The sequence below is a fragment of the Halictus rubicundus genome, chromosome 13 (genome assembly GCF_050948215.1).
Source record: "Halictus rubicundus isolate RS-2024b chromosome 13, iyHalRubi1_principal, whole genome shotgun sequence".
In the NCBI taxonomy this organism is placed as follows: Eukaryota; Metazoa; Arthropoda; class Insecta; order Hymenoptera; family Halictidae; genus Halictus; species Halictus rubicundus.
Window position 1 is genome coordinate 8,246,458 of NC_135161.1, and position 14,151 is coordinate 8,260,608.

Genomic DNA, 14,151 nt, shown 5'->3' on the forward strand with positions numbered 1-14,151 from the left:
GTGGACAAGAGCACGGGGTCGACGATCAGGATCAAGTATTTTCCGTGGTCGTGCACTCTTATGTTCGGAGTATCTCGCCGTTCGGAACGCGTTACTAGCTACGGAACGATTAACTATGTAACAAGGCTTGAGAAACGGTTCCGAAAATAACTGTTCAAAAACTGTTATAATGAAGGCTCTGATTCGAACACGATTACGAAGACATTATTTCTCTGAACAACCGCTGCCAAGAATCGCACGTTTCCAAACTGTTATCTCTGCTACGGTTCTCTCCTTTTTGTATTCCTTTTTCTTATTGTATATCCTTCGTCATCAACAATTTCTTTACGAAACATTCACGAATATATTCGTGACATTTTGCCGATTAAAACGAGCCCCAACATGACATCCTTCGGAGCACATTTGCCCGTTTAATCCACGATTTAGTAGAACCTCTATTATCCGAACAAGGTATAGTTCGACCTACAGTGACTCGTATAGATTTCATCGAGCAATTCAGCTTTACCGAATTTAATTTCATAATAGATTTAATCTGGTGTAGTACACAGATAACTATGCGATCATTCAAACTCTCATATTTCTCCATCAGTTCGGATAATCGAGGCTCCGCCTCATCGCGGATCAAACGAGTAAAATCGATCCGAATGGCGTCGTGTTTGGACTCATTTTAATCGGAAAAACGTCAGTAACACAAAGGTGAACGTTTCATAAAGAAATGATGATGATTAACGTTTCTACGCTTCCGGTTCTTCCTAACAACTCGATTCAGCCTGAACGTACTCCGTGACCGTTCTCGATCGATGCTATAACAGTTTTCAAGCCCTGCTAATCGTAACACGGGGCGTCGTGCGCGTGTCATCGTACATAAACGGGGTCCGCTGTCGTTACAAAGGAATATCAGTAATATCAGTAATATCAGTTTATCACCTCGTGGCCCGACCTTGAACACAAAACGATAGAGAAAACGGGCGTCTGACGACCGACCGAAGGCCGACTTACATCCGCGATCATGCTGGCAGAGACAGCTGCCGATAAGTCTGACTTCGGTCCGCGCTGTCGAACAGTAACCTGTGTGTATGTGTACGTGTGTTCGTGTGTATTTCCTGCTATTTGATTAGAAATCTCGGAGGACCTGTGGTGACACGATTGTTCTCGATTTGCTCGACTTTCTCTCTCTCTCTCTCTCACCCTCTGCGCCACGCAAAAATCGTTTGTGTACATTTGTCTCTCTCTCTCTCTCACTCTCGCTCTCTCGGGTTTTTTATGTAGTATGTGTACATCATAGAGCGATTTTTTTTTCTCTCCTAAGCTTTGTGTCACCGTGTGTTTGTGTTTGTTCGTGTAGGTTCGCGCCGGACATATTTGTCGTGTTTGTTTTCTCGAAATTCGTCTCTCGATCGTTCGGCGACACCGTGCGCTTGGGCTAGAAAATATCGATTCCTAAATCTCCTCCGATAAGAAACGTTCGACTACGTTACGGCTAGAACTTCGATTATAATCTAAGTTAAAATTAGAAGCGTAGTATTGTTCTTTTGTTTGTCGATCTTCGATTCACAGTCAGATGTGTATACGTGTGTCTCTCTCACTACCTTTCTCTCTCTCTCTCTCTTTCGTTGTGTGTGTGTGTGTGGGCGTGTAGGGCTGTATGTTTATGTGTATCGAGTGTGGTATTTTTTTTTCGTATTTTACAAAACGACTTCTCCTCGCTTGCCTCGCCCGGACCATCCGGAAAAAAACCGCGGATGGACCGTCGAACGCAGTACAGGCTTGTCTGACGATTGCGTCGCCGACGGATCAACGTCGACGGCTCGACGAAACACATGGGGTGGAACCGATTTTATAGGGGGAAGCTCGGCACGCACGCCGATTCTTATGGGGCGCCCGACCAATCGTTTTTGAAGCTTCACGGGGGCGTTCCCATTCGTAGGGGTCGACGACCTCATTCTTTCTCTTTGACCCTACGCTTTTCGGAAAGCCGAACGCTCTGACTTTACCTTTTTTTTTTTATTTTTTGAAAGTAGAACACTTTAACTTTAACCTTTTTTGGACAGTAGAATATTCTAACCTTATCTTTTTTTTTTTTGAAAGTATTTTAATTTTAACTTTTTTTAGAAAGTATAATATTCTGACATTATCTTTTTTTTTTCTTAAGTAGAACATTTTAACTTTAACTTTTTTTGGAAAGAAGAATATTCTAACCTTATCTTCTTTTTGGAAAGTAGAATATTTTAACCTTAATTTTTTTTTTAAAGTATAATATTCTAACCATATCTTTTTTTTTTTTTGGAAAGTAGAATATTTTAACTTTAACTTTTTTTGGAAAGAAGAATATTCTAAACTTATCTTTCTTCGTGTAAAGTACAATATTCTAACCTTATCGTTTATGTTTAAAAGTAGAATATTTTAACTAACTTTTTTTGGAAAGTATAATACTTTAACCTTATCTTTTTTTCAAAATATAATATTCTAATCGTATCAATTTTTGCGGGAAGTAGAATGCTTTAACCCTCGGGCTGGCATCTTTATACTCTGGGTCAGAATAGACCCAGCATCAGCCGTCGGAGTGTTAACACTAAACCTACCACTGACAAATCACCGTTTCACATTTTTTAGTGCGCAATTATTAAAAACGATAAAGATCTTCCCGCGGGAAATGATTGAATAAATATTCTTTTTTATTCAAGTACACATAATAAAAACCTTGAGAACTCTAAGTAAACTCAATCTCGAAATTTTTACATAGCAATGCATAAGACGACGTTATCGGAGTTTCGAAAAGTTAAATCATCCCACAAGTCCTCAGTTTTCCGAATTTTAACTTATTCGCACCCCGGGTTAATTTAATTCTCAGAATACAAATACAGTGTCTACTCGATAACTGTTCAAAACACGGGTCTGGCCAGGGACAATTATCGGCTAGAAGAAACTATTCTTTCGCCTATTGGTTGCCGAGGCCTCTCGAGCTTCGTGACCCCTCACGAGGTACACCCCACGGTAGTGGGGATAGTTTTGGGACAATTATAGGCTAGATATTTGGGACATTTATCGAGTAGAGACTGAATCCTTATTTCCTGAACAATGTTCCTGCGACTACGTTGAGAAATACTTTCTTTTGCTTCGGTTCACTGAATCGTGACGGCAGTAAAAAATTATATACTGCATATAAATTATAATAAGTTAATAATAAGTACATTGTATTGCCTTAAGAGAAGAATGTTTTGTCTGAATCGCCCAAAATCGACCGCTTCGAATGAGAACGCCCAGTGTTTAACCGACACCAAAGAATTTTGCGGTATTCGGTTGGGGGTTGTTGCAACCCCTGCGTGTTTTCTCGGGGTCTCCTTCGACCCAACGTTGGACATAACTGTATAAAGTCCTCGAAACTTTCAAAGGCAGTTGTGAATTATTTCCGAAAATTCTAGGGAAATTCTTTACAAATTTTTCACCCCTTCCCATCCCTTCGCTAACCACCTTCAAATCGACTAGCAATATCTATAGCCTAATCTCTCGGAGTGCAAAAGCTTAACACGTTAACTGTTGTGAACCACCGTTCCAATTTTTGTAATTTAAAAATATGATAATATTAAATATGATCCTCAATAATCTGATTATCTGATTATCTGATTATCTTTGTCAATAGTATTTTTCATACTGGTGGACACTATCGTAATAATCGTTCAATTACTTACGTTGTTCGAAGCTTTTTAGATATTCTTCTCTTGTTTTCAATATTTGGAATAATTTCTCTGTGAACATTGTGGCAGTCAACGTGTTAGCATTAAAGAAACCACCTTCGAACGGAGCACAGAAAATTTCAGATTTTGCAAACACCGTGCATCGTTGGATTTAGAATTTATTCGTCTGAAAAAATAAACAATCCCTTCAAAAGGGAGGAATTCGATTTTTGGTGGAACAAATACTCAGGCGTCGGATTTTCTCTCAATATTTTTCGCGAGTTATGGGAATGTAAAGGGGGGTGGTTTCTCCCTTGTAACGCAGGTGTGTGGCACCCAACCGAATACAGCAACATTTTTAGAGTGGCCGGAGATAAACAATTGAGAAGTGTTGCATAGAAATCGGCGTCGATTACTTACCGATCTTCCCTCGTGGTTCGCAAAAGTGTTCGCACCCCCTCGATTACAGTGACCGAGCCATATTTTCTAAGGGAAATTGCTATAACTATTAGACTGCAATTCTTTGTGCAAAATAAAAATTCTCTGCCTCAATTGCAACAAACTCGAGCAAACTAACAATTGACTTCCCTTCTCAATAAGTTTATTAGGTTGAAAATAAGAACAGTTCTAAATTCATTCTTCTCCTCGTCAAAATGGAGCGTTCTAATATTTTTGGTTTACAAAATTTAACAAATGTATTTCTTTGGGTATATATTTTTAAAAAATGCCAAGAAATTTGGATAGACCTAAAGGATGCTCAAAAATGTTTTACATAATACCAAACGGAACGATCACGCTACCGAGGCTGACTTGGTTCACGATTGAAATTGCTATTGTCACAAAAGATTCATTAAAAAATCCTCAGCCATGGACCCGTAGGCTTTCAAAAATTGTGAAACAATCGCCGGTAAATAATGTGTCAACACACTGACAAATCCAAGGATGTGCTAAACATCTGAAAAAGACAATACAATGTTTACTCTATATATGTCCCAAATGCCTAGCCGATAAAAGTCCCAGAACTATCCCCACTACCGCGGGGTATACCCCGTGAGGAGCCATGAACCGAGGCCACTTCGCTGTTCTATTCTACGTTCGACGTGGATCAAAGAATAGTATCTCCTGTCCTGTACATGTCCCTGGCTAGACCCGTGTTTTGGACATATATCGAGTAAACACTGTACATAGTCCCTCGACAACAATTCGGATAAAACAGCTTCGAAACTCGCGAGCACAACCATCTCCACGAAAATCTGTCGCAGTCACTGACAATCGAAAGGTAGCGAGCACTTTCTCAACCCACGCTATAGAGGTTTGTAGTCCGTAGACCGAGAGATTCAACTAAAACGAGACACAAAGGAGGTGAAAACGAGAAACGTCTGTGCCGCGTAGGGAGAAAAAAGGAAGGAAAGGACGAAGAGGAGACCAACGGGATGAAGGGAATTAAGGAACGAAGGGACAAAGGTATTGCCTGGAAAGAGGATGTGATTCAGGTGGGGTGAGTTGGACGTTTTCTCGCGATACGCAGGCACACGCTCGCAAATATTTGAAACAAGAGAAGTAAAGAGGGGTGGGGGGTGTGTCAGAGGAAAAATGGATAATCGTTTGACGCGCGCGAGAAAAGCGAACCTGCGGGACAGAGTCTCGCGATCGCTCGGGCAAATCGATGCTTTCTTTTTAATGAAAGGCAGTGGGGGGTGGAGCGACTCGCTCACCTGCAGTATCGGCAGATGCAGGTGCGGGCGCGGGTACCGGGGCTGCAGGTGCGGAAGTTCGCGCCGCTCTTCTCCTCTCCTCCTCGTCGCGCAGCGCGGCTTGTTCCCGTGCTTGCCTTAACCGATGCTCCTCCTCCAGTTTCAGCCTGAAAACCGGAATCATATTGTTCAATACAACGCCGAACAAACGGTACGCATCGAGGGCCCGACCGGGCCCGAAAAAGAATTGGCTGCACTCGCCCTGAGAAAATTCAATTTGACAACCCCCTGCTCGCCTTTGTTCCAATTTTTCTAGCTCTCTTCTTTCCCTTATTAATTTAAAAATTCCATTCCTAGTTTTCTAGCTTTTCTCCCTTAAATAAGGAATTAGACTTTGCATTTTTGTACAAATTAAAAATATTACGAATTAATTGTAGGGGATACAGAAGTTAAACAGAAATGTATTTCCCTTTTATTGATTTTAATAAGCCGAGAATACTGTAATCTTTACGGATGCGTTTATGACAAAAATGGATAGGAATTATTAAAAGAATCGAACAGTGCTAAGAGAATTGATGGAGGAAACAAATTACCTCGTAATTGACAAAAATAAATATTATTTTGCATATATATCCGCACTCTAGTGATAATATTTCCGAATTCTAATAGAATCTGCAGTCTAACAACGACACATAATTCATCAACCCTTATGTACAAACCTAGACCTCCATAGCAATACTTTGTATATTTTCGAGTCTCTTATGAAAAGTGGAGTTTCCAAAAGAGATTTTCAATTATTCTATGCCATGATGCAGGGGTATAGTCGTCGGAGAGAGCTGGTATATGCTGTTTTTGACAGTGACAGCGAGACATTTCGCAGCGAGCGTTGCATAGCTGTTCCATTGGTAGCGAGTTAATGGGTTGTCTCCTAATTCCAGGCGAATGCAACCAACATCTTCGCTTCTCCCACTTACCGTTCGTGCATCACGGGAGACATCAGTCCAAGGGACGCGGGCGGTAGCATGTCCGGGCTGTATCTTAGCCCGTACAGCGGGTACGAAGGTAGCCCGGGGAACAATGGCGGTCTCAGCATTCCACACCGTTCCAGATACAACTGTTCCTCTAATCTGTGAATCGGTAATAGAAGAAGCGGTGTTATTCAACCATGTCCAGAGAATCAAGTAAATCGCGATATCGAATTTATCGGACGACTTGACACTAAACCTACCAAGGTCAAAATGACCGGTTGAAAATTAGAAAATTATAGGAAATTACTGAATTGACTTCTTTATTTAAGCAGATATTATGACGAAAATCGTACAAAGCTTAGGTATTGTAAATTCAACCTTCCCCCTACTATGAGAAGGGAGAACTTTCAAAGGGTTTCACTTTTACATATTTTGTGCTTGGTAGGTTTAGTGCTAAGAAGCATGATTGTATTGCTTGTCGCTTAATAACATTGGTGAAGGAAATACATATTCATGCAGCTCCTATTTCTCGCAATATTTTTGCACGATTATCCGTAGTCTAGTCGCAATATTAATATGAACATCATTCGTTCCAAAGTGAACTGAACTATTAAGGTTCAAATTTCTTTACCAATGAATAATACTTGTGACTGAACTGTAATCGTTTAATGAAATAAACTGTCTGAGATACAGCGAATTCTCTATATATGTCGCCGAGGCATGGCCGCGAATAGGTCGAAGAATCTCCTGGACGATTTACGTCCGTGGCTAGACCCGCGTTTTGGACATATATCGAGTAAACACTGTACTCGGCATTCGAGCGACGGTTTTCCATGGTAGGAGGATTTCCAAATTGGAACATACCTATAAGCGTGTTGGAGGTGTGGCGGTGGGTAGAGACCATGGTGATAGGGACTGTAGGCCGCAGGATCCAGGGCAAAAGCCGGTGGAGCATGGGCCGGATGGTGTTCGGGCCGATACGGCTGGAAACCGGAACGGGCCAGCAAATCGGAAGCTGCGGCTGTCACGCTATGTTTGCTGGTGTCGGCGGGTCTCGCGGTCGTGTACAACGAGGGAATCTCTTCGGGTCTTCTCTCGTGGGTGGACCGCTCCTAAAATCCAAACGACAAACCACGGTTAGTGACAAAACTCTCTTCAAGTTGTAAATTCAATCCTGGAGGGCCTGGACGCGATTCCGACAACCTATTGGACCACATCGATACCATAGATTGATCTTCAAATTTTTATTATCAATTTCTACTCGATTTTACTGACAAACATACTTGAAACTACGGTTCAGCCTAAGTTCATTTTTAGTCTGCCTATAGTGATTTTATAGAATAAGTTGAAGAGGAAATAGCGCAGGCTGTCGGAAGCGTTCGAGGGTTCGATTGTTGTAAGAGGGGACTGAGAGCTCACCTTGGCAGGGGAAGGGCCCCTAACCAGAGGGGGCGGGGCCCGATTCTTGGGACTCGCGCGAGGTTCTTCTTCCTGAGGTGCCGGGCCTGCCTGTTTTGCCAGGTTCCTCAACGCGGCGGCGAAGCTTCTGCTGTTCTGCTGACTGCCTGGGCCAGGCCCAGGTGTATGGCCCTGAGGTAAAACACCGGAACTGGGCCTGTGGGACTTGCTGATCGCGGTGGGTTGCGCTTTGGTGCTGGCTGGCTGGAGACCTGCAATCAGAATTCAAAGAAACGTTAAAATCCACAGGAAACAATTGCTTTTAGTGCTGCTAAAAATGATTTACATGGACGTGTGTTCGATGCATCGAGTATACTGATTAGAATACTGCGGATCTTTTATGCGAAATAAAAATATTGCAAGTTCATCGCAAGTGGCTGGAACAAGATGGACAGTTTATTCTTACTTTAATAATTTTACCAAGCTGAGAATAACAGGTATTCTCAAATTATTTTCATCTCTTTTCTGTTTTAAATTGCACTCTCTTCGCGCAGTTACAACAAAAATGACTAAATGAAATACGTACTGTGAAAGTATTTAAACAATCTAGAAATCTCACTGTATCACTTCCAGGTCGTTCAAATTATTAAAAAAAATGTCTACGGAGCTCCTGCGTCTTGCAATTAATGCACACAATTTTTCACTGCACAAAAGTCCGCAGGTTAATAATAATTTATAATAGATATAACAAAGTGCTTCGTACGTTTACTACGACTGATTCACGTGTCCCCACGACGTTTACCGCTCGAAAGACAATCGTGTACTGTTTTATAAGCCTTGGGAATGTTTATGTTTACAAAATTATAAGAGCGACGACTTTCTCATAGAAAATCCCTTTCTGCAGCACATGGTGCGCAGCTGTTTATGGTGGTGGCGACCCACGGCTACCTGCACCGGGTGCGCCATGAAACCACCGACAAAAAACTCGCCTCGATAGACAGATGAACCTAATCCGGTAATTATGCCTTCCTCATTATTATTATTAAGCCTTGGCCATCGTGCCGAGGAGAATAACTCTTGCGAGAAGAATCGCATCTTTGGGGGATGATAAAGGGGAGGTAAATTCGGCGAAGTGATTTCGCAATAAAATAAACATTTCCCAGGGAACCTGTCCATCCGAAGCTGCCGGTTCGCGAAGGGTTAAGTAAAAGGTCAGCAGCCACGATCCTCGAGGTTGGCTCTCGCTTCCCACCCTCCTTCCCACCCTCTGTTTCCTTCGTCTTCCTTCTTTCGGTATCCGGTGTTGCGCGTCAACGAGCACCCGATAAAACGAGAACGAGGGCTGTTATCGAACACGATAACGACGATCTTTGTCTTATCGAATCGCTTAGACGCTCGGCTCGGGATTTCATCGGACTACCATCGCACCCGCTTCCGGTTATACAAAATCTTCGCGACTCTCCACGAAAAAATTCATCGAAGAATAGACTCTCACGCAGGGAATCTTTCAGGTAAAAATCTGGAAAAATTGTAGATTGTAGACCCCAATGCCAGTAACCTGCTGGAATTTTTTCGAAATTTTCCGTCCGAGAATAGCGCAGATACAAATCGGTTCCCTCCTCATCCTGTACATGTAACACTATTGGAACCGGTACTCAGCAGGCTCTATGATTTTGATTTTTCAAATATGGAATTTTGGAGTTAAAAATCTGGAAAAATTGTAGATTGCAGACCCTAATGTCAGAAACCTGTTACAATTTTTTCGAAATTTTCCGCCCGAGAATAGCGCAGATACAAATCGGTTCCCTCCTCTTCCTGTACATGTAACTACTGGTACCGGTAGTAGCAGGATCCGCGATTTCGATTTTTCAAATACGGAGTTTTGGAGTTAAAAATCTGGAAAAATTGTAGATTGCAGACCCTAATGTCAGAAACCTGTTACAATTTTTCCAAAATTTTCTGCCCGAGAATAGCGCAGATGCAAATCGGTTCCCTCCCCTCCCTGTACCTCTAAGTAGTAGTACCGGTAGTAGCATGTTCTATGATTTCGATTTTTCAAACATGGAATTTTGGACTTAAAAATCTGGAAAAATTGTAAACTGCAGTCTCCAATTCGAGAAATCTGCTGGAATTTTTTCGAAATTCTCTGCGCGAGAATAGCTCAGAAATCGCTTTTCTCTTCAAGATATGGCTGGAGGGTTGAAACTCACTCGAACGTTTCCCCTCGCGGTATGTAATGAATATTCGAGGGTGGTTTTGAACCCCGTTTCTCGAAGACACACCCTGTAGATTCGAAAGGCGTGAATCTCGACGGCGGGCGTAATGCGTGCATATTGCACGGAGAATTTACGACGCTCGAGAATTCGGTGGGCGCACTCGTACTCGGGGGCAGCAGTCCCGAATTTCGTGGCGTTTCATTTTTTCTGCCACCCCTCGCCTTACAGATTTTTCACGATCCCCTACAAAGATTCGCTGGCTCCTCCGGAATCGTTTGACGCTACGGACTTTTCGTTTTGCGATCACTGAAATCGCTGAAAGGGTTTTGCTCTCTCGATGGAATCGATTCGCGATTTGTACTGCAAATTTTATGCATTTATTCTGGTTAGAATCGATTTTCACTTTGATTAAAGACTCACGGTTCACGGATTACCGTAAGTGACTGGAAAAAATCCTTCTCTCCTGCAGTATTTTTTGGCATTAACGAATCCCGATTTCCCACCCCCGTGAGCAGAATTTCGAACAAACTTCATTTGGCCCGGGGAACCGTGGCCTACTCGAAAGTTTGCCACTCGGGGAGGAAACGGCGTGGGGGTGGTCGATGTAATTTTTCCCGAAAAACCCGTCCGAATTTTTTACCAGCAGACAGGGGGAGGGGTAGCAAGGTCGACGCTCGTTAACCCCTTGTCTAAGGCCCGTGTACAGCACAATTATTATGTCGTCTTTGTTGGTCGAGGCTCGTGGCGTTCTATACGTTCGACAATTTTGCGAAAATTCGTAGGGGGTTGGAGAGGGTTGACAGCCGTTTCTGGACCGATTCAAATTCCCATTTCTAAATTGAATTTTTCAGCCGGGCGCGAGTCACGACACAAAAGCTCGTTTGTCGTGTAGAGCACTCCCCTAAGTTCCAAAATTGAAGGGGGCCAGGTGGTTAACACCCCTTGTTAGTTTCGGACGCGGAACTCAACGGGCGTCCCGTTCTCGTCACGCGTTACGGAGCAATCTTTGCGCACAGGGTGTCCCATTCAACACCGTAAACATTGTCAAAATATCTTGGTATATTCCTAGCAATATTATATTTGAATCGGATTTCGAAAAATTCCTAAAATAAATAATTGTGCGTGGGAACTTGATCCCGAAAAATAGTCGAATACTAAATTCCCTGTTTACGACAAATGTTTGACGATGTTTGAACCGTTATAACTTGGTGGAAAAAAATCGTATGAACATAATCTTGGGCTTATATTAAAGCCTGAAACCTATACTTTCACAAACTATCACTAATTTGTCCATAACAAATTTTTCCGTCTTGTGACAGATGGGGAAACGAGGACACTGAACTTCCAGTTTTGAGAAAATTCTTGACGACGTTTGAACAGTTATAATTTTGTTTAAAAAAATAGTACGACAATGTAATTGGACTCATTTTCAAGCCTGGAGCCTCTACTTTTGCCATAGGTCGTTCATTTTTGTCCAAGATATTGTTCCACGATACAGCGACTGGGGAAACTGAATATTTTTTTCTTTTTTAGCGGAATCATCCCTTAGCTCGGTCCGGGTGGTTCGGGACACCCTGTACGTAATACAGTAGGACGTATATACAGGAGGACGAGCTCGGTGAAAACACTTTAGTGTAAAAACAGAGTTAGTGGCGTAATCCTTCCCTCTTTAGCCGTGGTTGCCTCGCTCTCCGGTATCGCTCGCTCGCTGGCTTCTCCCCCTCGTTCTTCCACGGGGATGCAGGAGCAGCTATCCACCCCCTATCCACCCCCCGCGCAGGAGGGGTGGTGGTGGAAGGGGTCACGGGGACTGTGGTGGTCTGGATTCAGGCTCTTCCTGTCTTAGTGGTGTGGCGTTACCATGGTAACAGACTGTAAGCCGCTTAACACCACCCCCGGTTGCACCCTTTCCACTCGCCGGTGGAATCCTTGTGCTTCCGACGTCGAGTCAACCCTCCCTTGCTTGGTCGTTCGCGTTGGCGAATGTCGCCATCCCTTCGCCATCCCTTCCACCTCATCCCTCCAACACTGCCTCGTTGCGCCCTTCGTCGTTCGCGAGAGAGAGAGAGAGAGAGAGAGAGAGAGAGAGACTCGTCGTCTACGCACTTTCTCGCGCTTTCGCCGAGCACGGGGGCTGGCTCTCTTCGATTGTTCAACGGGGGACAATCTCTGTTTCGAGGGGAACATCCTAGCTAGGCAACCCTTAACGGGGATGACACGTTGACCATCGACTTTTCGATTCGATGGGGAAAATCGCTGGGGAACGATGCCTCCAAGCTACAGAATCGAATCAGCACGATAAGGGTAGGTGTCTGCAATTTGTTTCTGATTTCTTGGCAGTTGGGGGAGGATTTCCCATGGGGCGATTTTCAAAATTCCCGACTAATTGTTCAGATATACGGGGGGTTAGACGCTAATCATGCTTGCATAACGTGGATTAAAAGATCTAACCCACCTGAGGCTAACTCACCCCCTCGCGACTTATGCAGTCGCATTTAATCGATAGGCGACTGCGAATTTTATGCGTTTGTGACAAAAAGGGATTGTTACGCGTTTTTAATACTAGGTTTACTAAAAATAACAAAATTGTGGCTATTTAGATTTTCAACCATTTGTATTACAATATGTGCTCAAAGAAACGAATCTATTGAACAATTCTTCACAAGCGCAGAATTCTGCAGAATTTTTCACTCTTAATAATTGTAAATTGAAAAATTTCGGGTCAGTGTTAAAGAGTACACACATTAAATGAAGTTAAGAATGTCGATATACCCCGTGTTCAATTTATTAACCCTCAGCACTCGAGTGGTCGCTCTCAAAAAATTGTTCAAAATATTGCTAGCATTATTAAATCTGTGTTCAATCAATTACTAAAACTGTTAGGTATTGTACGGTGTATTGTATCCATTTTAACACTAAACCTACCGAGACTTAAAAGTACCTAGCACATGTTCCCTCATAAAAACGACAAGATTGATTTTATTTATACTTTGTGCGGCTCCTACTGTGATACATGCTCTACTAAAGATGTCTACGCAATCATTTCTTATGAAATAATTTTTATTATTTCAATAATTGTGAAACAAAAAATCTGGAACCGTTCATTTTGATTGGTGGTGGTAGGTTTAGTGGTAAATTTAAAAATCATAAAGAATGAAAATATTCAATAATAAATTCGATGATTCGCTTCGGTCGGTGTACCGCAGGGGAAAAAATCGAACCGCGTAAGGGATGAAAACGCGAGATACCGGTCTCGAAACGTGATTTCCACGCGGAATTTATTTCGAATCCCGATTGTGTTCCCGCGATACCGTCGCTGGTTCTCTCCACCCCTATTTGTTCTTACCCCCGGCGAGGGGCGAGGGGTAGGACAGACTGGAGGGTCGGGAAACAAAAAGAGAGGTTATTAAGATGACGGCGGAGAAAGGAGCGCCGGGAATACGGATGAAAAGACATCGGGTGCCGAAGTCGTGCGTTTCGAGAGGGTGGAAACGGGTGACGGTGGTCTTCTCTGTCTCCTACCCTGCTTGGAGGGAGGCGGAGAGTGGAAAGGGGATGACAGAGAGTCGGAGAGAGAGAGAGAGAGAGAGAGAGAGAGAGAGAGAGAGAGGGAGAGACGCGACACGGAGGGAGGTAATCGCGTGTCGGTCGAGAGGAAGCAAAGGTGTGTGCGCTCCGCTGACGAGGAATTGAATGGAGGGTGAAAACCATCCTCGGAATCACCGAGCCCACTGAGCCATCGGGTATTCTACTCTCTTCTGCTCCCTCTCTCACCCCCCCCCTCTCTCTCTCTCTCTCCTTCTCTCCTACGGTTATTTTCTCGTTTCAACCGAAGAGCTGTCTCGCACACGCGCAGGACCAGACTCGGATGTTGTCCCAGACCAGGCACCGGCGGTCTTCGAATAAAGCCGTTGAATAATCATTATTTCGATCATTCTCTCACGGCGATTTTTATCCTATCAACCGAGAAGCTCTACGCAAAACATTCTTGTTGAACACTAAACCCGTCACCGCCGGTCGAAATGACAGTTCCAGATTTTTTATTTTACAATGACTGACATTGTAGATGCTTTCGTGGGAAATGATTAAATAATTATATTTAGATTAAAGATTAGGGATTATATAAATTCAATCTCGTCATTTTTAGAAGACAACGTGTATTAGTCACTTTTAAGGCTCGGCAGGTTCAGTGTTAATCCAG

The 14,151-nt window shown here is 43.2% G+C and overlaps 1 protein-coding gene across 1 annotated transcript in view; it reads right to left on the reverse strand.

Annotated features, from left to right (window-relative positions):
• Window positions 1-14,151, reverse strand: part of Px (MAP7 domain-containg protein plexus) — a 109,208-nt gene that overhangs the window by 11,436 nt on the left and 83,621 nt on the right. The window contains exons 8-11 of the mRNA XM_076799761.1: window positions 7,756-8,006; window positions 7,201-7,448; window positions 6,343-6,495; window positions 5,390-5,535 (exon numbers count right to left, since the gene is read on the reverse strand). Coding sequence (XP_076655876.1) covers window positions 5,390-5,535; window positions 6,343-6,495; window positions 7,201-7,448; window positions 7,756-8,006 — 798 coding nt within the window. The remainder of the gene's footprint in view (window positions 1-5,389; window positions 5,536-6,342; window positions 6,496-7,200; window positions 7,449-7,755; window positions 8,007-14,151) is intronic.